This window comes from Zootoca vivipara, chromosome 16, assembly GCF_963506605.1.
Source record: "Zootoca vivipara chromosome 16, rZooViv1.1, whole genome shotgun sequence".
NCBI lineage: Eukaryota > Metazoa > Chordata > Lepidosauria > Squamata > Lacertidae > Zootoca > Zootoca vivipara.
Window position 1 is genome coordinate 14,070,116 of NC_083291.1, and position 25,458 is coordinate 14,095,573.

The following is a 25,458-nucleotide window of genomic DNA, read 5'->3' on the forward strand; positions in this document are numbered from 1 at the left end:
TGCTGATGGGGGCTCCATTTTTTCTTCTTTCCTTGAAGGACCCCCCCCCCCCACAAACATTCCAACTCTAGAAGGTAAGGACTTTCCAGCTTCTGTGCATGCAGAAATTCCTTCTATTTATGCAATGGGATCTTGCAATTCCAGTCATGATCTTGCTTACTATTTGCCGTAACAAACCCCATTTGTGACTAAGCAAAAATGTGGATCGACTTGAAATACTAGTTGAGTAACAGTCAAGTAATTTTAGCTGTATTACATTTAGATCTACAGATCTTTTAACAATGGGGGGGGGGGGGGTTGCAGTTTAACTAACAGAGCCTGACAAGCATGCAGGTTAGCACGAAGCAGTTTCACTATAATCCTCAGTGCCTCTTCTCTTTGAAGAGAAAAAAAAGTATTGTTCAAGGCTAGTGAAAACTTCACAGTGCACTGGCTAGAGGTAATCAGAACTGTTGCAACTGCATTCTCCAATGTAGTTCTTTCCACATATTGTTGGGAGTCAAAACTCCCACCATCCCTGACCATTGGCAACACTGGCTGAGGCTGAAGGGACTTTAGCCCAAAACATCTGGAGGTTGGTTGTTCTGCAGTTATTTTAGTTCAACAGCAAGTGGGAAAGTCTTCTCTAAATCCAGTTCAGGAAAATGTGTAGGGAACAGAAGCTCTGTTTAAAAACACTGCTGCGTTACATTCACACACCTCTTCTTTGTAAGCTGGACAGAAAACCGACACAGTGGAGTTTGCCGGGTCTGGAAGCACATACTTAAGTTCACATGCCAGAAGGAATTAAAATCAGAAGGAATTCGCATTCTTGGGTCTAAAAATTCCTGGGCTGCAGCTGCTCATCACAGCGATACTTGCAGGTTCAATATCTCTATTGCCAAGATTAGCAGCAGTTAGCTGGAACAGCAGAGAATTAAAAGGCAGGTGGTTCACACATTGCATGACACTCTCTGTTTCAGCTCTGTCATTTTTAAATTCACATACTGACAGGGGTACCAACTTGAATAAACTATTTAGGGGGGGGGTGTCAGGTAAGCTCCGCCGCACATAAATACAATGAGGTACACGCAAACCATTTGAACGGCAACGCCCATTAACTTTGGAGGGGGCAACCCCCTGAAACATTTTATGGGGGGTGGGGCGAAGGCCCCTTGGCCCCAAGGAGTTGGATCCTATACATACAGAAAGGTGGCATGTCTGAGAAAATTATACTTCCCTTACTCACAAAGTACCACAACTCAAACCAATTAATTTGAATACTTACCCCCTACCCACATTTAACACCCCAGATTTAAACAGTCAATGATTTGGGCAGAGTATGAGGTTACATTTGTGTTACATGGAAGGATTCGTGGTCCAGTGGGCCATTCTACAAATAAGCAATAGTAAATGGATCACTATTTCAGAGAGTAGCATAGTGAATCTAAGATCATATCAAGTTGTGCTCCTGGAGCAGGAGCCGGTAACCTGGTGCCCATAGGCACTATGGAGCTTGCAAATGCCTTCATTGGTAACCCTGGGCATCCCCTACAATGCCACTTGGTTAAATTTTATAGAATGTGCATGCACACTTCCTCTTAATTGGGACCTCTCTAATCTGTCTTCAACCTAGCATGTTCTGATGTCCTAGCAAAGTAGTAGTTTCTGCCTGTAGTAGTATCATGCTACTTGGGCAGACTGGTCTTCCGCTAAAAATAAGAGCAGACTTTACACAATGTTCCCCTTTTAACTACCACTAAGACAGGAACCCTTTGCTTAACCTGCCTGGCACTTGCCAATTATAATACTTCAAAATGTTTGCACATTTCATATCATTTGCCTGGAAAACATCAAAGTTACAGGCAATAGAGGAGAGTGGGTTTTCCAATAGAAACTAAACTCATTGCAGACTGCAAATATTTAATCAATCCTATTTATTTTTGCAGGCTATAATATAAAGCCTCCTTGGAAGACCTGTTTGGACTGGCCTTAAGAGCCCACAGGTTAAGTCAGCGAAGGGTGTCCTGATTGGAATAAAACCTTATCCCATCTCCCAAAAAGAATAGTGTACAATAAAATTATCAGTAAAAACAGTAAAACATCTATTTTGAAAATTCAAAAAATAATTAAAATCAACAATAAATGGGTGTGGATTGCTTTCAAGTCTGCATCACGCAATTCATATGACTAACTCTTAAAAATAAATGGAATGGGTTTCTCATATGCACACACTCTCGATTAATTGACTGCTGTCATAAAGCAAATCCCTCTGGTTTGAGGCACAGGAGTCAAATGATTTCCAATTTCACCACAATCTAGTAAAGTCTATATTATGCGTGAATCACTCCCTAAATAAATAAACAAACCAGAGTTAACAGTACTTTTTACTTTAAATAATCTAAATCAAACATATTTCAAACGTGACGGCAGCACATCCTTAATAGATTTTTGTTTTACATTTAGTTCAAAACGAGGCAAAATGTTTGTCAATTCCCCCCCCCCCCTTAAAACTGCCATAGATGTATGTTATGGCTGTTATGGCTTATCCCTCCTCCTCCTCCATTCTCTGTCTCAGTCTCACATTAATGGCCACCTGGCAATACCGCAAACAGTCACTGATGCTGCAATACATCAGGAATGATAAGAGTGGTAGCTTCAAATATCTCAGATGTTTCAACATTTAGATTTCACTATGCGATTCCAAAGGAGGTCTTCGTATTGTTGGCATATCTTATGTGAACAGCTGACATTCAAGTTCAACCAGACTAGAATATCCTGGTTCATACAAGTACAGCTCTTTAGACAAGAGTGAGCAAAACATTAGTAACCTGAGCTTCTGCACTAACATGTTGTCTTACAAAATGAACACAAACCATTAAGACTCTTATACTCAATGTATAGGAAATCAAGAACAAGGGTCTTGTGCTATTATATTACAAACTTCTATTTCAAAATTAATATTGATGTACAAATCTCACATTACTTTCAAACATTTATCTAGTCACCTATTTTTTGGGGGGGGGAATTCTAATCTATAAAGCAAACTTATAGGTAAGCTACATATATAAAACTGTTTTAATCATGTTTAATGTTTAGGTAATATTGTAAATTGCTTTGAGGTGCTTCATGGGATGCAATTCATAAATGGAGAAGTAACAACAACAACAACAACAATAGGTGCTGAAAGAGAAGCACCCATGGTAATCTTTCCCCAGTCCTGCTGGAACGTGTTCCACTTGCCTGCTACTTTACATAACTTCAATTTCAGCCTTTTGATATTACCGTAGTACAAACTTGATGGAGGTTTGTACAGAATGCCATTAGGCAACCCCCTTCTGAAAGTGCCAGATGATGGGCGGGCTTGCTTGGTAATCTTTCACCTCGAGTGAAATGGGCAAAAACAGCAGGGAACAACCCTGAAATTTGGGGTGAATTCAAAATAACTATCACCACATTTTTGGGGTACTGTTTTAGTTCCAGCTGGGAAGTCTTTAGAATGAAGTAACCTAACACATGCAAAAGAGCTTCTGGTGTCACTTACATAGATCCCAAGATTTCCATTTTCCAGTATAAACAAAGTCCGTGTGGCGCAGTAGCCAGAGGGTTGGGTTTCAGTTCAAAAGTCCTTTTCAGCTATGAAGCCTTGAAGCAAGTCACTCTCAGCCTAAGCCACTCTCACAGGGTAGCTATGTGAAGCTACACTACTGCTCCGAGCTCCTTGGAGGAATGCAAGAATACAGATGCAAATGTTGATTCTTGAAGAAGAGCCATTTAGGCTTTGACTGGCCTCAGATGGTTAAAAAAAAAATCTGACAGAGAAAATGTAGAAGTAAAGTGGTTGAGTTGGCCCTACATACATACCATTTCACGATGCCAAATTACCTAAATGAGATAGCAACAAGCTTCACTGGCAACAAAGACGTCCCATTCCAATACTAGTCCAACAAGTTGATCAGCAATCTCCTTAGAAACAGGGCTGTTAAATTAACAGAGAGAGCAGCTGTTTCAGTCTTGCCTTCTCACTGGCACAGTTAGTTAGCATGCAGCTAGTTCCATTGTCTCATGTATCAATTATTGAGGCTCCCCGCTAGATCAGTAACAAGATACGATGGGCCTGACAAAAGGCACACAAGACTGTAATTAAAGAGCCAGTGGAAAGGATGCCTATAATTGAGGGAATGGCTTCAGCAACTATGTAAGAACAACAAGGAATAATAAAATCAAGATACCTAAAACTCAAGAGGCTCTTCATTCACAAAGGTCTTAGAATATTCCTAGAATTCTCTTTCCACCAAGTTAAAGTATGAGACTATACTGTACTTTGAGAAATTGGTAGTAATTTTTGACCGAGAAAGGTTTCATGTTAAAAAACAACAACCCCACTTTCAAGTACAGGTTCAAGTTCAGGGGGTGGCTACATGTGCCCTACCTCAATGATCCTACAGCTTTTGGTTCCCCAACCAGGAAAATGCGAACAGTATGCTAAATCCAGCTCCTGCCCTGGACACACTGTGCTCATGAATTGAACTCATGTGTTTGCCCCTTATCTATTCTGCAAAGATGTAAAATGCAGCAGAAATTTGCAAGGAACAGAGAAGTGGGCACCAGTAATGTTTGGGACTGGAAATTTACCTCACTAGCAATAGAGTCGTACCTTGGAAGTTGAACGGAATCCGTTCCGGGAGTCCATTCGACTTCCAAAACGTTTGGAAACCAAAGCACAGCTTCTGACTGCCTGGGTTCTGAACAACGTTTGCAAACCGAAATACTTACTTCCGGGTTTGGGAGTCAAAACTTCTGAGTGCTGAGGCATTCAGGATCCAAGGTGCAACTGTATGGCAAACTGTACACAGTATCTGATAGCAAGCTAAATTAGGGTGGGGATGGGGTACATTTCTTTCTATTTACGTATTTCTAACATGCACTTTCATTAAGAATATATCATGGTGTACAACATGTAAGAATAAAATCAGTATCAAAGAAAATATCAATAAATACTAATCGGTTAAAGGAGAAAGTTCATATTTCACAGGCCTCTCTAAACAATAGTTTTCAAGAGAGGGCTAAAAGAATGGAGGGATGCTTTTCTGCTAAACCTCTCCTAGAGTAGAGTTTCAAAGTGCAGGGCATGCCATGCTAAAGGCTTGATCCCTAGTGAAGGCCAGCCAAATCTGAGGGGCGTGGGGAACCGGCATCTCAGTGATCAAGGAGGGATGTAACAGTCCTTAAGGTACTTTAAGCCAAAGTTGTTCAGGACATTGTGAATTAACCTTGAACCTGGCCTTTTAGTAAATCGGCAACCAGCACAGCTCTATCGGCAGCAGGGTACCATGTTGCCAGTTATCTGTTCCTGTGAACCATCCAGTCGCTGCATCTGCACTAGATGAAGTTTCTGGACCAGATACAGGGGCAGCCCCATATAAAAGTGTATTACAGTAATCAAGCCTTGAGGTTACCAATGCATAGACCACTGTGGTCAGGCTACTGTGTTGTCCAGGAATTGTTACAGTTGATGTAGGAGTCACAGAGCTTCAAGTGACAGAGATGGATCGAAAAGCATTCCCAGACTGTGTACTTGCTCCTTTCAGAGGGAATGCAACAGATCTGTCTCCCAGACATGGCAATCACCCACCCACATGACATGCATCTTTTCCAGATTCAACCCCAGTTTATTGATAATCATCCAGTCCACCACTGCATCTATAATGTACAGTTGTGATCAATGTTTTTTCCTATCGTGTACCTACATATTTCCATTAGAAATATGTGGTTTTTTGCCATCCCAGTTGATGTCTCCTGGGCAACATATACAATGTGAAAGTCAGTCTCAAAATGTTCAGCTAACAAAGTGAAAAATAAGCAACTGAGAAAGTGTAAATGCAGAAAATATTGGGCTTTTAACACATAGCTGTGGAGTTAGTGGCTACATAAAACCAGAATGTGTATGAGTCTAGCATATTAGTCTAGTATTTGTATTTTTTTCATAGACAAATGATATTTAAAGAAAGCACCCTTAAACTACAATTCAACCAATTAAATAACTGGCTTCTGTATTACCAAAAATACAAGCAAGTTTGAGATGCTTAAGGAAATGCCAAATTGTAGTTTTTGTTAGAAGCAAACAACATATTTAGGAGAACCAAACATGAACAGTGCATTTAACCAACCGCTCCAACCATGAATTCTGGAAGTAGTTGACTAAAATTGTAATTAAATAATTCAATGATTAAATCAATACCCTAAACTTTAAAAAGTTAATAAGTGCCAACCTAACCCAACAGCATTTAAACTCTAAATATCATGGAAACCACATTGACCATAACAGCACCTATACTAAATAATAAGTACTATGGGAGCAACTGCTTCTTTCCCATAGAAGTACTATGGGAGCAACTGCTTATTTCACACTGCTTATTATATACTACTTATAACTGTTCATATATAACTATAGAAAGGATGAAGTTAAGAACATTCAGGACTATTATCTCCCAGGAAGTCTTATTAACTTAGTCAGCCCTGTTAGAAAACTTGTGTGGTCCCCCACAGACACCGAAATTACAATACTAATTTTAAATGACAAATGACTACTCAGTGTCACAAAGCAGAAAATGTATAATAATTAAGGAAACAATGTTAAAATAAATGAACAAAACAGGAACTAGGAGGCACATTTCCTCCATTTTAAAGTGAATTCTGCAAGGGTAAGTCATCAGATCCTGCCAGAGATGCAAGCATTATTACGTTCAAGAAAGAAAAATCCTAGTTGACAATTGGCTGAAGGCAATATTGTGATATATAACTCTATTGTTTACACTTAGCAACCTTAAGAAAACTTTCAGGGTTGGAAGGGGGTATCATGGTTGTTTTTGAAGAAATTTAGGTTGACATTGCATCTGGTTAATAACACACTTGTATGCCACTCAGGAATACACAGGTCAAAACCTCGACTGTGCAAGTGAGGTAACTAGAAAACATATTGGTTGTACCCTGGAATGAAGATTTCCTAGTAATTGTGGTTCTGACTTACTTGAAATAACAGGAAGAAGTTCTTAAGGCAACAAAACAATTGCTCGGGATTCTATGGTTATAAATGAAATGCTCTGGATAAGAACTTTTCAAACCGTATTAGAATGTCTTAGGGCTAATTTGAAGCATATTACAGATTCCTCAGAAATCCAAGAATAAAACTGTTGGATTAGATTTATGGGGGGGGGGGAGTTGTATTCCATATATCCAGTCAACATGCATCCACAAGACTGGCTTGGTACTGTTGGGTGTTTGCATTCTAAGGCTGCAATCATAACACCATTCACCGGGGGGGGGGGGCGCACTGAATTCAATAGGACTTACTTCTGAGTAGACATGGTCCAGAATGCACTATTATTTCTGAGCACATGCACAAACGATCATCTACAATGTGCAGGGATCCGTTCTCAGAAAAGCACGGAAATTACGGTATTTCAAAAAGATGGCAAGTTTGAAAGAACACAGTACTAGCTACATGGTCTGTCTGGTATGAAAATGAACTCTGCCTGGGATGTGATCACAATAAATTTGAGCAAAAGATTGGTACTAGGCTTCTATAACTTGTTAGTAAATTGTTAGCAACTGAAAAGAGGATCTGTTAGAAGGCTCAGTGTTCCAACAGCTGTCAATCTTACCTCTTTTCTCAATCAACCTCTTTAATATAAGCAACCTCAAAAAATTAAATTGACCACAAAGGGACTGAACAGAGAATATAAAATCCAGAATTAAAATGTGCAATTCATCTGTAAGAAACCCAACAATTTCAAATGCTGTTGGACCTCAACAGATGAGTGCCACTCCTTTACTTTCAAACTAATGAAAAATGTATTTATTATGCTTCTGGTGCTGAACCTAAAACTGTAGATTCTGACTAGTAAGGAGTTCTAAAAGATAACTTTTGAAGAAGGTAACATACATGCAATCTGCGTAACACTTTCTTTCTTATCACTGTACGTTTCTATTCAGGTGTTCTACTATGTTTAATCAACATACAAGGGGGGAGCAAAGAAAAGCATGCTAGTGTTGCCTGTCAGTTGTCCCCCACAAGCTGAAGTGATAACTTCTGCTGTGGGGAGCCTTCACAACTTGCGTAGGCTTCCCATTTGATTTACGACTCTGAAAAACTGGGTTCCTCATTACGTGGAGAGTTACGCAAGCAGAGGGTGACATGGACAGCAAGAAGGGGCAGTGCTAGAGTGCTTTCCCTTCCCTTTCACCCCTACCCCACATCAAAAGGACCCTCTAAGCTTCAAAATGGAGTGCCCCTCATAGCCTACAAAATTTCAAGGGGGGGGGAACAGGTTTGAGCCAGATAACATGCTTTATCTGAACAAATTCTTTGCTCTTTCTTAGTTCATGAGACGTTTAGACTCCAACAGCTTTGTTAATTATTGAATTAAACAGGCTTGCCTCCCAAATCTCAAAAGGCTACAACAACCTAGATTATATTAACCAACCTCCTGCAGTTACTAAATACCTATATTATAATATAGTATGCAATTTGGTGGTGCTGATTAAGTAGAGTCTATGAAACTTACTGGCTAAGCTGCTGTGGAGTCATGGAATTTACACACATTCAAACTGTTGGAGGAGATTGTCATCAAAACAGGAAGTCATTACTTCTTCCCTTCCCCTTCCATTGATTTTTACAAAATCCTACATATGCATTGTACCCAAATCCATAATCCAGCATACAGTATAGTAGGAAGAAAAGACCAAATACATTTCTTGAAACACTGAGGTGTTAAGAATTACTCGAGAACAAACTGGAGAGTAAGGCCCCTTAATCAAAAATCGCAATATTTACGTCTGGCAAATATATTTCTCTTTTCAGCTACCATTTGAAGAGGACTAAAGGACCCAGGTGACGCTGTGGGTTAAACCAGAGTCTAGGGTTTGCTGATCAGAAGGTCGGCGGTTCGAATCCCTGCAACGGGGTGAGCTCCTGTTGCTTGGTCCCAGCTCCTGCCCACCTAGCAGTTTGAAAGCACATCAAAGTGCAAGTAGATGAATAGGGACCACTCCGGTGGGAAGGTAAACGGCGTTTCCGTGCGCTGCTCTGGTTCGCCAGAAGCAGCTTTGTCATGCTGGCCACATGACCCGGAAGCTGTCTGCGGACAAACGCCGGCTCCCTCGGCCTATAGAGCGAGATGAGCGCTGCAACCCCAGAGTCGAACACGACTGGACCTGATGGTCAGGGGCCCCTTTACCCTTTTAAAGTGTGCTACTTCTTAATGTACTCTTAGAAGCTGACACAGGACTGATCCTGACATTCTAGTGATATGCTGCTATCAAGCCTCATGGATATCTGGCTACATGGAGAGTTGTGTGACTGAAGTACTTCCAACAGTGTTAGAAATTAGCCAGGTGTCAGGCACATTTTGCACCTGGCTACTGGCCACTTGCAACCAAGTAAAGAAAATTTAGAGATAGCCAGTAGCAGTACAACAACTAGAAACAAACAAAAAAGCAAAAAAGCAATGGAGAGATTCTGGAAATGCCACTATAGTATCTATGAACTGTACACAGAACAAGCAGGGAGCATAGAGTTATTGCGAAGGGCTCAATATAACACAAAGCTGGGTATTTTCTTGCCTCATCAGATGGACAATTCAGACTAATGGGGGGTACTTCAAAGCACTTACTGAGTGTGCCCACTCAGATGCCAGAATCTGGGTACCCTGGCACAAAATTTAATTTGTACTTCAGCATATACAGCCCCAATGATACCATCTGTATAGCATGAGCATGCACTAAACTTATTTAAAACTTAAGTATCTCTAAGACTGGTTATGTTTTCCAGTTATGTGTACCTGCATCCCATTTTGCTGTAAAATGGGTTACTATGCAGATAATTGAAAATATATTGTACAAATATTCAAGATATTTGTTAGAAGTCCTATTACAGAATTGGTTCTGCCTAACTAAAAACAAACAAACTGAGTCCAATAATCTCTTATAAATATTTCATAACATGCAGTGTGGCTTCCTTTTGAACTCAAGACTATAATATTTTGCCAGGTTCACTTCCGTTTTGTCTTTAAATCTTATGGTATGTTAAGTAAAAACAATGACTCAACAGATAATGAAATTTGATCCGAATCAAGTCTTTTAAACTCTGAAGTCTAAAACCAGTCTTTTATTTCTAAAGAGTGATCTCCATGTCCTAATAAAGTTTACCTCTTCAGAAAACTGTGTACAATTTATTTTAATGTATAAGATATTGCATAATGTTAATTTTTTTATTTTTCCAAATATTAGCCATTTATTCTTTATTCTTTTGTTAGCTTGCCTATTTTCAGAGGCTTGCATTAAAAGTTTTAATATTTTGTCTACTTGTTTATCTGAACAAAGCAATTACGTTTTCTAAGGCTTGAGTCCTGTAGTCTTACTTGGGAGCAAGTCCCTTTTAGGTAAAGCGACTGACTTCTGAGTAGATACTGAGCTGGAAGGAACATAATATTAGGGCACTATCTTTTACTGGCATACGTGGACTACAATTTTCTTTTGAAGCTGTAGCATTCAACAGCTTTGTGATAGTACAATAAAAGTATGTCCCATTATTTATCGTGAACACAACAGGCCATTTTCAATGCAACAGCTACAATGGCACAATGGCACAATCTCCTGTGAACCCTAAAAATCAACTTGGGGTGCGGGGGGTGGGGAATCCTCCAGAGCAGATTTCTGGGGCATGAGAGGAAGCAGAAGTTCCTTTCCAACAGTGGAACTATGCAAGTGGAGCACTGGAAACAACCCAATATATTCCAAGACTACAAATTACATGGTAGCCATCATTTTATGAGACAAAGAAATAAAAATGCTATTCTTACAAACATCTAAAGAGCACAGAGCAGCTAGGGGTTAGCTAGAAGTCTTTAGCAGAACTGAAGTTCAGAGACTACTATAACATATTAGTCACTTGACCTTTAAAATTCAGTTTCTGACGATCTGCTTTTATTACTGTAGCCTGCATAGGTCTAGAGTACAATGCTTTAGATATTATTAATAACTAATTCTTAAACCCAGCATTTTAGTCATTAGGATCTGAAAACAACAAAAGTATGGAGACTCAAAACCATTACTATTAAGTACCTGCTTTTCTCATTTGACAACTTGCAAGCAAATGAAAACACTTTAATCTCTGAGCTGCAAATGATAGCAAACTGAACTGGAAGACACATAATTGCAAATGTGTATAAAACTGTAAATACTTCTTTGGGAGGGGAGGGGAATCAGACTGAAACAGAGCAATGCCACAAAAGCAAAAGATGTGTATGAATACCAATATCTGGAAATAAAAATGGAGTAACAAGTGCATATGAAAGGACAGAAAAAGATGCCTACCTTTAAACCGACTGCTATAAGATCTGTAACAACACTGTGTGAAAAAAAATGGGAGAAAATGGAAAAGTTAGAAAAATAGTTATTGCACAGGCAGTGGTAAATAAAGCTTAAGGAAGAAAAAATATCAGAAGAATGAAATGAGTTATGGAGTGTTTTGCAAAAGAAATGGGACAGTTTAGTAACACATAATATGAGAAAAGGAAAGTTTAGTTAGAACAAGTAGTAAAAACAAAAAACAAAACCCTGTTACACAACTCATTAAAGGAGTTTTTAGACACATCTATTACACAGGAAGGGACGCAGGTGGCGCTGTGGTCTAAACCACAGAGCCTAGGGCTTGCCGATCAGAAGGACGGGGTGAGCTCCCGTTGTTCAGTCCCTGGTCCTACCAACCTAGCAGTTCAAAAGCATGTCAGGTGCAAGTAAATAAATAGGAACCGCTCCAACGGGAAGGCAAACGGCATTTCCGTGCGCTGCTCTGGTTCGCCAGAAGCGGCTTAGTCATGCTGGCCACATGACCTCTGGAAGCCGTTTGCGGACAAACACCGGCTTCCTCGGTCTATAGAGCGAGATGAGCGCCGCAACCCCAGAGTCGTCCGCAACTGGACCTAATGGTCAGGGGTACCTTTACCGTTATTACACAGGAAGTAGTGGAGACGTTTTCTTTACAAGCCAGAAACATTTGGAATAAATTTCTACTGCTTTTTAGGGTGGGAAACCGTATGAAACCAGGAAAAGTAAAGTCCTCCTATAGTAAAGTTATTACTTCTGCATTGTACAATAAAATGCAAGAACAAGACCATAGATCCTACATTGTCTCCTTAAGGATAATGAAGTCCAGAAAAGTTATGAAAAGTAGTTCCACTTCTCTCATATTCCTCTCCATGCCCAGTCTGTTTGTGGGATGTCATTGCCATTCCATCCTAAAGATGATACAGCAGACAGAAGCCCCTGAGAAATTGATGGATAGGATCTTTCAAGGAGATTGTTCTGCAGTAGGGCCATAGCTTCCCCAAAAAACAAAATATAATCCTGAGCATCCAAGCCCAAGCCCAGAAACATATTTCAACAAGAACCAAATGAAGACAAAATTCAAGTGAAATTTAAACTACCTTGAGATTAATCTAACAACTAATTGTTTACTTTGGTTCTTCCTACACTCTACTGTATCAAACAATTCATGTGCATTAAAGAAGAAAATGATTTTCCACGTCAATATGTCTCAGTACAAAATACCAAGAGACTAATCCATGTAACATGTACCTAATATGTTCTATCATACGCAGCTAAGAAATTTGCTCATCATCATTCTAATTATTATTTATTATTTATACTCCACCCATCTGGCTGAGTTCCCCCAGCCACTCTGGGCGGCTCCCAATCAAGTGTTAAAAACAATACAGCATTAAATATTAAAAACTTCCCTAAATATCATCATATTTAAGCTCAATATTCTAAAGAATACAACCCCACTATGTCACTTCCTAACCATCACTGAGTAGAAGCTAAAGCCACAGCATCTGACCAGTAATTCACCACAACAATAAGCACCTGCTCCCCTGCAGGCAAGAATTTGAGAAATGGAAACCTGGATATGTATCTCCTCTTCATCTCATCTATGTCTCAACTTCACATTCATTAATACTGCTGCTTGTGAGAAACTACTTGTTATTTCTCACCTTCTCTAAACTGCAGCCCAAATAAGAGCTCTGGAAAGAGATGTGTGTTACTGGGCACTTACCTCTGGCAAGCAGACTTATTACTGTATTCTATAAGCAACAGACAACACTTTTCTTCTAAAGATCCTGCCAAATATCTAGAAAGGAGCAAAATGCAGGCTGTTCCTATATGCAGATGACATGCTCTGTGATCCTATGTATGCAGACCACTGTTGTGAGCGCTAGAGGGGTAACACATTCTAGGCAGAATGTGTGCTCTTGCTTGGATGAAGTACTTTTGATCTTGCTGAAAAATACAAGATAATATGTGGTGTATGGAACTGTAACTGAAGTGATACTGCTAGCTAAAACTGAGCAAGACTATTATTTGATTTGCAAAAATGTGATGCAACATTGATCAAATTACCGCTTCCTTAAGTTTGTTAAATTCAGACGCATGGTAGATAGTGAAATGATACAATGAATAGAGATCCTCACCTTTGCCAAACACACCCCCACCCAAATCTCTAAGGTTACAAACCACTTCTGATAGGACTTGCTTCATCTATCAGTATCACACGTAGTATTAACTGCTTATGCTAGCCATATGTAAATAAAAGAAAAGGAAAGGGACAAAAACACAAAACCAGAATACAAATATTTATGTATAACACACAACCCATTATAAAGATTATTAAACTATAGTGAACAGTTGGGTAAGCAAAGATACAGAATTGGTTTCATATGTGAAAGTTTCAAGTATGCTCACTGTACAGAGATGAATGTCCCTAGCAAAAATACTAAAATTCAATACAAATGAAATGATTGATGAACTTTGGGATTTTCCTTTAATACTGAAATTGATTGAAAAAGAAAGAGAGAACCAAGATAAAGGAAACAGGACAAAGACAAAATAAAGTTATTGCAAACTTGGGTCCAATTTGAGAACTACTGGTATGTCTTTGAGCAGCATTTTAAAATACGTCGCAGTTGTTTTCTTTGTTCTTTCTAGTATTATTATTATTTTCTATTAATTGACATGAACACTGACGTAATCAAGGAACCTGGCACAATGTGCAAGGTTAATATAATATTTAGATTTTTTTATGATTTTCGGATGTAAATTGTGCACAACACATGCATGCTATGCAAAGATTTGAGGAGCTGTAGAATTGCTACGTCAAAGCAATACTTCAAGTTTATACCGAACAAGACCATTGCATTGCACCACCGCTACACATTTTCAGCCGCAACTTTCACTGATGAGGAATGTTTGCTCTCGAGCCAACAAGAGAATGGTTGGATCCAGAAAAATGCTGGCAGAGTGCCATACCCATACCCAGCAGCTCACCAAAAAGTCTCCCCCAAGGGTTGGGGGACCCTGCAGAATGGAGTGGGCTGCAGTGGTCATGGGAGGATGTCTGGCAAACAAACCAGAGTCCAGTACATGTTATAATAACCACAGTTGGCTCCAGCACCAAAGGGAAGGCTGCTTTCAGTCTGCGCCAAGCCACTACAGCAAGATGGACACCCAAATTATACACCTGGTAAGTTCAACTTAATAAATACAGTGGTACCTTGGTTTACGATGACAATCCGTTCCTAGGAGCCGGTCGCTTCCCGAGTTCATCGCTTGCCGAAGGCATGCTTCTGCGCATGCGCAAAATGCCGATAGAGCACTTCTGCACATCCGCACGCACGGAACCCGGATGTAAATACTTCCGGGTCCGTGGCGGTCGCTCTCCGAGTTCATCGTAAATGGAAGCGGTCGCAAACCGAGGTTCCACTGTAAGGACATTTGTGCCTTAAGCACTTGCAGGTTCAGTAGACACTATTCAACAGAAACTTTTTCATGTCAGGAATTACCAGAAAACACGAGTCATCAGCTTGAGTACAAGCCAAGGAGTCAAATGTGCAGTAGCTTTAAATTGCTATCACAGATCACTCATCTAAAGTAGATTCTCTTGAGACAACGATAGGACAACAAATCAATTTGTATACTAACAAGATTCCTCTCATCTGTGCAACCTAGTTCTTTTACTTGAACAAGTAGGGGAATATGGGAAGAAGAAAGGTCAAAACAGGTCACAATAATAATATTTTTTTTTGTCCCGTGACTAGACTATGGCTGGGTGATGCATTGACACACTGTCCAAAATCGATTTGAAGTCTACATTGTGGTAAGTTTCATAATATTCAGCATGATTATATATTGCGAATCATGATGTGTGTGTGCATGATATGTAAAAAATCGCGATGTGGGAACAACTGTGAAGCCAGTCATCATTTCTCTCGTGATTCCTGCCACTGTGTCACTCTGTACTATAAAATAACAAATGTAACAATATGTTAAACATAAGAAATAGTGTATCAGTTTTAGGCCCCTAAAATAGTAGCAGTTGCCAGGACTTTACCTCATTTGCCTCTACTGTACATCCATATGTCAGACATTGTGATATATAGGCAGCCCCCCCCCCGGTTTATGCACATTCAATGTGTGAAACCGTATATACGTGCATTGCACTGAATTCGGAAGTGACCCGGAAACGTCATCAAGACGTTACTGAAACGTCACTAAAAGGGTGGGGGTTGGGGGCGGAACGGGGTGTTTCCAGGCTTTTCCAATGGGTTTCAATTATAAGCAATTTTACCGACGTGTGCAATGCCTCATAACGTAATCCATAAATGGAGGGCTGCCTGTACTGGTATATTGCAATCTTTACCCGGTGATATATCACGATGTTGAAAACCAGCCACTGCTCAGCCCTCGACTAGATTGAGCTCAAACTAGGAGGAGGTTTTTGCAAACTCTTTGTCATCCAGTGTACAATCCCTCTGTAGGTTTTTTTTACTATTTTATGTAGTAAAGTGGTTCACAGGAGAATGCCCCCTCCCCCTCAAAAGGTCATGAAATGCCCCACAAGAACCATATCAATACACATCTAACAGCACTGCTCTCCCTAGCAGCTTCAATGACAATAAAAATACTCAACCTAAAAATACTCATTCCTAATAATGCTGCCACACAAAGCCACACTGTGGCTCCCCAGCCTATGTGTCCATATCCCAATAAAATGTACTATCACATGTTTCAGACAAAGCATAAAACGCCTTCTTAGATTCTCCAAATCCACATAGCCAAGCAGTCATCCCCTCATTCAAATATTGTGACAATCACGGATGAAAGCCCACTTGTTTCTTCCCCAAAAGAGGTTTCATTTGGCGGGTGTGTGTGTGTGTGTGTGAAACACAAATATCCTATGCAGAAGCATCTTAATCTGAAATCATTTTACTTACAAATCTAATTGGTTTTGTGAGAAATACAACAAATTCATAAACAAACATACTGATATTTGTTGCTATCCAATTATTTTATTATAGACATGAACATTAAATCAATATGGTCTATGGTGCCAGAGGCAGATTTGCAAGCACTTAGAAGAATGCTGTTAGTACGGCTGTAAATTTTAATTAGCCGATTAATCAACTAAATCAGTCTATTGTGTGAGCAATCTTAAACTTTAAGGCTGTAAGTTAAGGACACATGTTTACTTTTGAAGTCATTTTATTTCCAGCATATTAGCACCACTGGGAATGAAGAAACACATTCAAGTCCACCTTTCTTCTAAAAATGAATGACAGCTTTTAGTAAATGTTTTGCTAAGTATCTATGTTGATGTTTTGGTGATATGTAGATACTGTATATCAGTTGCTTGAAAGGCAGAACAAAAAACCATTCAGCTCTATTATTTAGTTATCAAAGTAAATTATTCACATCCCTTTAAAAATATAGATTTGCTTGTTCTATATCACAAAATACTTAACATTCAATTTTATTTTATTTTACAATTAAAGAGTTATTTCTTTGACTCTTTGCAACTGTTTGCCCTATCTATCAATATGAAAGATACAGTATATAATTTTCATCAACTTTACTTGGGGAATACTCCCTTCAGCCATTCAACAAACTAAAACTAAGCAGAAATGTTACACAACACCCCAGTACCTAAAACTCACCAAATAAGGTTCCTAAGCACCAAGTATTACTGCATTCTAGATACTTTTGTTACACAACCCACACCTCACTCACACTGCAGCTTTACTATAAGTAAAGCCACATACCAACAGACATCTTGCCTCATTGTAATTAGCTGAATTAAGCACAGACACCCATTTACAGCATGACTTGAACATCATTTCTATGTTAAAAACTTGCACCTTTGAACCAATTTCCTATACTATTAGGACATCACTATTGCACAAACAGACTTCCCCTTCCCCCCTTCACATCTGCTCTGCTGAGCCTCCCAGACCTCCAGAGCAGATTTTGGGTCAGTGTCAGGGACTGGATGGGAAATCCATTGTATCAATGAAGCCTGTTCCACAGGCAGTGGAGACACATTAGATTTCATTATTACTTTGCCTCCAGGACAAACTGCAAGCCCACTATAAAGGAAGTGATTGTGGTGGGGAGTGAGATCACAAGTTTGTTGTAATGACTGGCATGTAGTACTTTTATGCATGTCTACTTAGAAGCAAGCTCCTTTGAACTCAGTGGAATCAACATACATAGTGTTAAACCGCCAGCCTGCTAAGAGTGTTGTAATATGGCCATAGTTCCAATTTGTTTCTAAGATGCTGCCCTGTAAGTTGCTTCCGATTCTTTTCCTGGTGAATGGGTCTGAGGAGGCAGCAAAGCTTGATCTATCAGGTTAGCTGGCTTCAACTGCCATTTTGCTTCCTTGTTTCTCAGAAATGCCTATTCAGCAGCCATTTCAACTGGTCACTACAAGTTGAACTACATTAACTTTAAGAACTGATACGTGGAATGTGCTTTATTGCTTTCATTCCTCTTTCCTTTAATACGATACGTCTAATAAACATTATGCCAGTGGGCATAGTCTGCCTCGTTTCTTTAATCAAAGTACACAGCTTAGAACACTCTAAGCACTGCAGAAATTATGGTGGATGGTTTTTGAACTAGATTGGGAACTTGGCACAAGATGGGTGGTTTGCTTTTGTTAAAGGAAAATCATTCTCCTTAGTCTGCCTATAAAAATCTCATGTCCAAGCCAGAAGTATGCTTTAAGGGTTTACCGTAAATATGGTGTGGTTGCAGTGACAACTCCTGCGAAGTATTGTGGACCTTCTCCATCACAGACTTTGTACTAAGTACACATCAGGCTGATAATCTTTGGCTTAAAGCTGCCTAAAAAATCATGGCTAAGCACAACTTTAAACCCTAATTCAATGCTGGTATTCTAGTGAACAGACCACAATTTCAAAGCTTTGTTTTACACTTAGGAAGTGGTTAAACCTGTACCTACTTTATATAGTGAAGTAAATATAAAGTATTTGCACATTTCATGTAATCTTCTCAAGCAAACTCAGAAACCATAGTTTAGTAATTTCAATTTTATAAGCAAAACTGGTAGTACCAAATTCACACCTAAAAGAGGATGTGAAGTTTGTCTTCTGTCCAACCTATTCATACTGTGTATAACTATGGTGTATAATTTATATCAAGTAGGAAATACATCTTTTGACAAATAAGACACATGCAACTAAGAGACCACCAGACACTTATTGAAATCCTGAGAATATCAGTTTCCTTTGTTTGAAATGTGCTACAACCCATATATTTGTAAAAGAGTACCTGAAAGGGTTAAAAATGCAGGCTAATTATATTTGTGCTCTTCATTTCACAGTTTTGAAGATGGAAAAACACATTTGGAACACTTGTGCTTAGCAGTATCAATTATTCAGCTTTCAAGGAGAGGTGCTGCTTTTATTCAAGATACTGGGTTTTTTAATTGAAAATGATACACAAATGTGCACTCTAAACATGGTATAAATAGTGCATCTACACTGCATGCCACTGATTCACTTTAAATTTCTGAGAAGGCTTGTGCTCAACTACCTATGGTATAACAGTATGAAAGTCAGCTTTCCACAATGTGAGTTATTAGTGGGGATAAATCATGTTGTATAAAGGTTAGATTAAACCCAATGACGTCATGTCTAGATGAAATCTGCTAAAGTATATTTTTAAAAGTTAGCAAGTAACAGAATCCTGAAATGCATATGCCATAGAGAAACATTGATGTTCAAGTTAGAGGTGAAGATTGCAATCCTGTACCCAGATTCCTGGGAATAAACCACACTGGGAATTGCTTCTCAGTAGACATGCTTCACTCAGTAGACATGCTTCACTCAGTAGTGAATCAGATTGCACACTCAAGTGTACTATTCATAAAACCATATCATTTATTACCTATTTATTTATTTATTTAACTGCACACCGCTTGATTGTTGAAAACCCTCAAAAAGATATAACAAAAGTTTACTTCCAAAAAAAGTAATGGAAATCTAGGCTTATGCAATTAATGTTATGAAGCAACACACTCACAGTTATGCATAAGAGCACTGAGCCTTCTCAAGGTACTGTACATATGCTTAACTTCAATGCCAGTTTGGAGTCTTGTTTACAGTAACAGAAAGCAGAAACTTTCAGCACAGGAAAACATAGGTACTACAAAATATGAACAGTTTTATCTGATCTTCATCACTAAATAAATACCACCCAACTTTTCAAAGATGCTCCTCCGGGCAAATACTCTTGATCTGCACACAATGATCCAAATAATGAGCACTCACACTGACAGCCAACAATCAAATGACCAGTGTGCATAGACACACTACCAACCAATATATTCTCCATAATATAGGATGCACACGTGTGTGTGTGTGTGTGTGTGTGTGTGTGTAAATATTCTCCACATATTTCCACATATATTCTCCACACATATGTGTGGCGTGGGGTGTGTGTGTGTGTGATCAGAACCTGAAATGCACAAGGCTATCAAAACCCATGGAACTTAAAACACACATTTGAATTTTGCATTACAGTCGAGACAGAAAAAGCTGCAATTAAAACAACCACCATTGCAAGGCAACATCCAGAGAGAGAAGGTACAGGTAAGACTTTTCCAGAGGCGGATTTAAACACTTGAAGAGCAAACACTACGGGGTCTGTTTTCATGACCCGGTGAGACTAGAGTTCCAATTAATTAGTTAATGGCCTTCATCAGTCCCAAGTCGAGATTAAAGCGATAAGCTTCTCCAGTTGTTGCTGATGACTGCGCTTTACAAGACGGCGAGCTACTATCTCCTTAAGAAGAGGGGGAAAGAAATCTGAAGGCGGCGGCGGCGGCGAGAAACACCGCGAGTCACGCTGCAATGTTAGAAGCGGGCGCGTCTCGTCTGCAACCTTTAACTCAGGCATCCCCAAACTTCGGCCCTCCAGATGTTTTGAACTTCAATTCCCATCTTCCCCAACCACTGGTCCTGTTAGCTAGGGATCATGGGAGTTGTAGGCCAAAACATCTGGAGGGCCGCAGTTTGGGGATGCCTGCTTTAACTTAAGGCGGCGCTCTCTATTTCCTGGTTCTGCTCTTGCGCAGCGGCGGAAAAGCCACGATGCGCTCCGGCAACCACCCCCTCTGGTGGGAGTCTCCCATCTCCCCGGGCTCAACGAGGAAGCGCTCCTCCCGCGGCCTGCTCTCGCCCCCCTTCCCTCATCCCCACGGCCAGCACGCTGTCTCCTTCGCAGACGCGTTTCACCCGCGCAAGATGCGCGGTGCGCCTTTCTCCCTCCCCAGAACATCGCCACGCTTCCCTTCCTCCGAGCAAGCGACTCGTCGCGCAAAGGAAAACTCCTGTTGCCAACCACACCTGACACGCAGCAGCGGCGGAGGCAAAGGGAGAGGAGCAGCAAGCAAAACAAAACGCCGTCCGAGCAAGCCTTCCAACTTAGGCTCCTCTCCTTTACTGCTGTCGTAACTACCGTAGAAAGAGGAAGAGAAAGCGGGGTGGGGACGAAGAGAAATCTGTTGCTCTTGTGGGAGGCTTCCTTTTTGGAAGAGAGAGAAAAAAGAACCAACAATGGCCAGCGAGGAGGGGACGGAGAGAGACTTAAAAAGTCGCCCAAACAAGCTGCACGGCTCCCGAGCGCAACAAGACGGACGAAGTTTTCGAGGCTGGCTCGTCACGCCGTACCTGGGGGAAAAGTTGCGCGCTCGCTCGCTCGCTCTTTCTCCTCCTTCTCCCCCACCCCGGCAGGTTCGGAGGAAGGGAGAGGAAGAGGAGGCCGGGCGAGCTTGTTTTTCCTTCGCCTTCACATGCCCGAGAAGCAGCTCCCGCTGCAAACTCCCCATGACCCCTCTTCTCCTCCCCACCTCCCACCCCCCGAAAGACGCGAGGAGAAGGAATGTAAAGAACCGGATTTTGGAGGGGCGGGCGTGCAAATCCGAAAGGAGGCGGCTCTAAGCAACATCCCCCCAACACAGGCGCCAGATGCCTCCCTCCCTTCCTCGCGCTGTCCCACCTACATATTATGTGCCCTCCCCCCACCTACCTACTTACCTGCCCGGGTTACTGCACCTTTTATCGACGGCGACGACGCCAGTCCCCACCCCGCGCTTCCTCTTTTGCTCCCACCAGCCCCGCCGCTGCCCTCGGCGCCCCTCCGCCAACCCCGGATATTGTGCAAATATACAGAGGTAGAGAGGTACTGTGTTCACAAAGCGAAGCAGCCACTGGCCCCGCTGAGGTGGGGACGGGGGAGGGATGGGGGGGTTGGAAATGGAAAGAACACCCCCCCCGCGCGCGCGTTTCGCCTCCACAGGCGGGTGCAATCCGCCCGTCCGCGACCGCCGGGGCGAGGCAGGTACTTACCCATCCATGGCACAGACAGGAGGAAGGAAGCGGCGAGGGACGGGACAGGGCGAGGGGGAGGGAAGGGAAAGGGAGCGGAGTGGCCGCCTCACAGAAGGAAAAACGAGAAAGGATGGGCGAAGCGGGGGGCGGCGCTGCCGGCGGCGCGCAGGCGCAACAGCTGGTCCCTGCCCTGCCCGCCCCCTCCTCCTGTTGCCGCCGCCCAGCTCGTCGAGGCTCCGGGACACACCCAAGCGTCAGCTGGAGAGGGGCGGGGGAGGCAAGCACGCGGGAGAGGCAAGGTGCGCGTGCGTTTCCCCCCTGGCTTCGAAGGCTTCTGCCTTGCGTGGGAGAGGCAGGCGAGGGCGCGCGCCCGCCCGCGAGCGAGCATGCAAATAAACACGCGCGGCTCCCCGGGAGATCTCCGTGAGCGAGCCTTCGGCGGCAATAACAACAGGCAGCAGCGCTGCCCTTCCTCTCCGACTCAGCGAGTCCATTTCTCGAGGAATGTTTTTCGAGTGAAGCGAGCGGGCGAGCGAGCGGGCGGGGAGACGTGGGAAAGGGCCAGCACGCGGGATGACACAATAATAGGAGAGAATATAATCTGCTGCATTCGCAACGGTTCCGGACCTGTCTTTAAATTGTTCTCAAAGTTTTCCGGTTCTTCTTGCCTCGTTTAGCCAGACTTAAGAATAATGCAAAAAAAAAAAAAAAAAAGGAAGAAAAAGCTTTATCCGAGTGAACACTGTGAGAAGCGTCTTTCTGCCCTCCTAATGACAGGCGTAGAAGGGTGGGTTGTAGTTGGTGGATTGTTTGCTACCAAAGCCATTTTGTGAACGTCCAGAAGCTACTGGAGTGCAAGGGTTATTTTCCATTAGGAATATCTATGTGTGGGCCACAAACCAGCCGAGTTAGACAGTGTGTTTAAAACAACACTATCCTAAACTTGTAGGCTCTGAAGTCCATGTTGAGTTCAATAGGCTACACTCCTATAACTTGGAAGAAAGCCTCATTGGAGGCAATGAAACTTCTGGGCATGTATAGGACTGCATTGTAAAATGTTCCTGACTCTGCATTGGACAGTGGCCAAAAAGCTTTCCAAAAAGCCCATTTTACAGGGGCAGGGTGACCTCCTGTGCAATGGCTTTCACACCCCAGGACTGGAGACACTGATAACTTGAGGTTCCCCAAATTGCTACAGGTACATATTTAAAATGTTAACTCTCCTCAATCCATGGGAAAGCTCTACTTGCATGCAATGAGAAATATTAAGGAACAACCATCTGTGGGCAGGGCCATACCAGTCTGAAGAAATAAATGCTTCTGTGCTGCTAGAAATAAACATAATTAAAGGCTCTTGGGAGTATCTGCCTCTTCTAAGGACAGGTAATTCTGCAGTTGTCTCTGCATCCAGGAGAAAGACTAAATTACCCATTCACACCCAATTCAAAGATGTGTCAGAATTACCTGGTGTGCCATGTGAATCTCTATTCTGAGCCAGCTTGCTAGTCATGAACTATGCCCAGCACAGTCATTCATACAAATCCTAGCAGGTAAACTCCTAGTCTTTGCCAGGCTAAATGAGAACAGATTGCATTAAAATACTGCACACTGTATGTCCATTTTATATTTCAGCTTCAGAAAACCATATTTGGGTGTGGCTCCTATTTAGATTTTTTCTTGGTTGGAAGTGAGGCGGTTGTTGCTAGTCCTCAAGTTACTGACGTGAAAGGAAACTGAAAATTCATCTTCCATTATTTTACCTTGGACTTTCAGTTGCCTTTCTATTCTGTAACCTGAGAACCAAGGTAATCCTCTCTACAGATGACCAAGGGGGAATCTACGGTAATTAGCAGCCATACCAGGATTTCATTTGTCCAAGACCAAGATCGAGACTGCTGTGGTACAACAAAAGGAAACTTTCCAAAAGGAGTAAAATGCAAAAAAACCAACCCAACAACCCTAACCCTCCTCCACCAGAAACAGCACACAGTTTATATAATTTTCATTGTCCTTGACTCACCCTACTTAGTGGCCTTCTAAACACATGCAGTGCGATCCTATACACATTTACCAGTACTCAGAATTAAGCTCCACTAAAATAAAATTGACTTATACCGTAAGTGATTGCAGCTTTGAAGAGCAGCAGGAATGGTGGCTTAGGAATCACACTGTATCCACAGCTCAATCTGGGGTTACTTAAACAATTCTTGACCCTGGATGGATTCTGTACACCCAACAGTTGCTGCTGGGTGTTGTCATTGGCCATGCAATCCAAAGCAGACTAACCTATTGATTTTAGTGGAGAGAACTGATCCATATTGAAATCAATTTTAGATAAACTTTGCTGAGAGCTTAAGTACTTCCCTGGGAAATGAGACCAAAGGTCCCATTTAGTCCAGAATTCTATCATCTGCATCCAGCTAGATGTCTCTGGAAGGCTCACAAATGCAGCATGATGGCACCCCTTGTAGTTTGAACCCAGGATATTGTAATCGGAAGCAAGTGAAGAGCTCTGCATGCACAGGAGAATCCTGTAGACAGCAGAACCTAGATAGATTGCCTTGGCCAATGAAGAAATCTAAGGGAGTTGTTCAAGTCTTTGAAACTCAAACCCCGTTTTACAGTGTCAGTTGTCAAAGCTGCCAGTTTTGTTTGTTTTGATAAGAGATGCCTAAGCTTTTATGTAAGGGGTGGAAGAATTGGACCTTGAATTTCCCCCATACTGTGCATTTTAGTATAGAGTATTTTCCCACCAGGATGTTTAGAACTCAGTAATGCCCAGCCACAAGCATTATAAAAATGTGAGTCAAGCCTTTCTTTTTTTTACATCCTATCAGGCTCTCATACTCAAAAGCACCATGCTAGCATAAAGTCTCATTCACCCCACTGGGTTTATGCCAGTGAATCACTGTATGGATTAAGGGTGGTATGTAACTTAGTTTTACTCAGTTTGGGCCCATCGAAATTAACTTAGTCATGTGTATGAATTTCAGCAGGTCTACTCTGAGTAACACTTAGTTGGATACCACCCCATGTTATTATTTTTAAATCTTTAATCAGATTTCTGTTTCAGATTCTTAACACAGGCCACATTCTACATCTTTTCAAACAAGAGAGACATATATTTGGGTCGCACAAAGCCCATAACTACTTTAACTTAAGTGGTACCATCTGAATGGCAGTGCCAGTGTCAGACTTGACCTGTAGGAGACCATACAGTGGTACCTCTACTTACGAATTTAATGCGTTCCGAACGCACATTCGTAAGTTGAAAAAAATTGTAAGTCAAATCCCATAGGAATGCATTGGGAGAAAAAATTCGTAAGTCAAAGCAACCCTATCTAAACCGCATCCAAGATGGCGGACGGAGCTCCATTCATAAGTAGAAACATTCATAAGTAGAGTTATTCATAAGTAGAGGTACCACTGTACCGGTACTTGAATCTAAGATTGGATGTGGGCGCTACAACCTGAGATCAGTTGCTGTCATGCAAAAAGCTGGAGCATAAAGTGCCAAACTGTAATGTGAAGCACAGCTTTATTGGACAGCCATAGAACAGGCTCCTAGCATTTATTTATGCCTGGACAATCCAAATTTCAGAAGCTTTGTTCCATGAGTTGCCTATGAGCAGCGGCATAGTGTGGGTTGCTGGAGCCTGGGGCAGGCTCAGGCATGCCAGGTGGCAGGGCACGGAGGGTGGAGCCCAGCCTTCACTGCCAATGCCAC

General features: G+C 41.6%; 1 protein-coding gene across 8 annotated transcripts in view; it reads right to left on the minus strand.

The window, feature by feature from the left end:
* Positions 1 to 21,892, minus strand: part of PTBP3 (polypyrimidine tract binding protein 3) — a 46,840-nt gene extending 24,948 nt beyond the window's left edge. Inside the window, exons 1-2 of one of the 8 annotated variants that reach the window (XM_035140394.2) lie at positions 21,750 to 21,863; positions 11,356 to 11,389 (exon numbers count right to left, since the gene is read on the minus strand). In XM_035140394.2, the coding sequence (XP_034996285.1) occupies positions 11,356 to 11,389; positions 21,750 to 21,757 (42 nt within the window). In that variant the 5' untranslated portion in view covers positions 21,758 to 21,863. The other 7 variants (XM_035140399.2, XM_035140397.2, XM_035140398.2 and 4 more) reach the window with 7 other exon arrangements.
* Positions 21,893 to 25,458: the final 3,566 nt, after the last annotated feature.